Source organism: Amphimedon queenslandica, unplaced genomic scaffold (genome assembly GCF_000090795.2).
Source record: "Amphimedon queenslandica unplaced genomic scaffold, v1.1 AMPQUscaffold_9908, whole genome shotgun sequence".
NCBI classification, from domain to species: Eukaryota; Metazoa; Porifera; class Demospongiae; order Haplosclerida; family Niphatidae; genus Amphimedon; species Amphimedon queenslandica.
The window spans coordinates 1-2,096 of NW_003549821.1; the positions used below are offsets into that span (position 1 = coordinate 1).

Sequence of the window (2,096 nt, forward strand, 5' to 3'; positions counted from 1 at the left end):
TCAGGTTTTCATACATAGGCTCATTTGTAAGTAGATCAGTGTAGTTTGAAAGATACACAACTGAAGTCTATATAATAAAGTACAGGAATTAAAATTAATATCACGTCTATTGTACCTACTTACCAGACCAGAAAATGTAACAATTGATTTGTTCTGAAGTGTCAAATATCCATCAGGAACTAAGCCTAAACTCCCATCTATAACTTGAATCATAATTTCATCAGTACATGATTCATTATTAGAAGATGAAGGACTATTAGACCTCCACCAGCCAGCATTATACCATAATGGGAGTATCCATAGATACTTAGAACCAAACATTCCTCTATAATATGCCTACAAGTACAGGTACACATAGAGAAATTATCTGAATCATTCATACCTCACACAACACTGGATAAGCAATATCAGGATATGCATTAATGTGAATAATTCTGAATTTCTGGGCCTCACTCTAAAAAAGTTAAATCAATACTAATGAATACAAAATGGTATAACTATAACTCTGTCAAAGAAAGGAAGAGGGTTATGTCCTGATAAGACATCATATCTGTCTAATATCCACCCTTCATTTTTAAAAATAACACTGGCTAGCTCATCAGTCACCTGTAAACCATAAAATATTTAATCTTTTGTATTATTTAACCTTACTCTACTGAACAAAAGGTGGTCATCTTGTGCAATGATTGACATTTGTCTCCATCCAAACTCTCTCATTAATTGTCCCAATGATTCACCAACATTACGAAATGAGACAAGAGTGCTAAAGAAGTTCCTAAATCTGGTTCGGTCACTGATTTAAAACATTAGCAGCTGCTGCATAAGCTAACTATTAAAGAATCATTAGTACAATGGCGACATATTGTATGCAAACATTACATGCAAGCACAACCAAATGTATAATAACTCATTGTGATTGTTCTTAAGGTGGGTTTACACTTCAAAATTTAATTTCTATATAGCCGACATTTACATAATGTAAGAATAGAGATAATTTCTATTCTAACATTATGTAAATGGTGGCCATTGGTTTATACAGCACTTCCTGTCTTAATATAATTGCACATTTGCACCACTAATCATGTACAGGATTGTGGTACATGCGCATACATGACAATCAAATGAACTGTTAAACCTGTGGTATATTCCAGTAGTGGCTAATTTCAGCTACTGGTATCGTATGATTGCACTGAAATTTAAAAAAATAAGAAATTATTATTATTATTATTGAAAATTGTTACCCCCGAGTCCAGTATATCAGTATATGCTAGTGTGTAGTTTTGTAAAATATCATCTCTCTCATTTATGATTTGCAGTGCCAGATCAACTGCTGGTCTGCCTCCACTAGCTACAAACGAACCGGTGATAGTTGTAATGTATCCAAACTGGAGTGTCGATTTTGTAGCTGATTCTATGGTGGAGATAAACGGCGCTATAAACCAGAAATAAAACAGCAACTTGCACATCTTTGATTGTTGAACAAAAGTTTTGTTGGGTGGGGCTAATCTATAAGGCTTCCTCCTACTCTACACAACCAAGATCTAATGCCTCCATGTACTTCCATGAATACATTGTCACATTGACCTGGTGCTATTGATACACTCCCTAAAATACCCAGATGCAAGTTTTGATATTACCAGTTATATTAAATTCTCCTCTCTTAACACTCGTTCTAACTCCAAAGCTAAATTATTGTTTCACTATGCACCCTCTAATATGCTTCTCAACACTTACTTCAATAGAATTGCCAGACTTTCGAATGCTCTCCCTCCAATTGATCTGTCACAGTCTTTTTCAACAATCAAATGAAAATTAGAGAAATTCTCTGGTCTCACTTTCTTGATCACTTTGTCTCTGATGATTACTGTACTTATCATGCATGTGATTTGTCCATTTCTGCACTGTCATACCAAAGTCCCAGCCCAATTTACACTTAAATAAATGCTTGATAATCAACCAATCTCTCTTTTCTCTATTAATTTACTCCCTCTCTTTTCCTCTCTCTTTCTATTATCATAAATTTTGTTGTGATTCATTCGATTATTTTGATCTATTTTAGTACTCTGATTATTTAATTGTTTGATTTATTTGTTTGA

The 2,096-nt window shown here is 33.9% G+C and overlaps 1 protein-coding gene across 1 annotated transcript; it reads right to left on the reverse strand.

Annotated features, from left to right (window-relative positions):
• Positions 1–14: 14 nt before the first annotated feature.
• On the reverse strand, positions 15–769 carry LOC109590516 (gamma-aminobutyric acid type B receptor subunit 2-like; the record flags this gene model as incomplete). The annotated part of the gene is made up of 5 exons (XM_020006416.1): positions 652–769; positions 505–606; positions 383–454; positions 124–336; positions 15–67 (listed from the first exon to the last, which is right to left on the reverse strand). Coding segments are annotated over exons 1-5 (506 nt in total), but the record flags the coding sequence as incomplete, so codon positions are not given.
• Between the last annotated feature and the right edge of the window lie 1,327 nt (positions 770–2,096).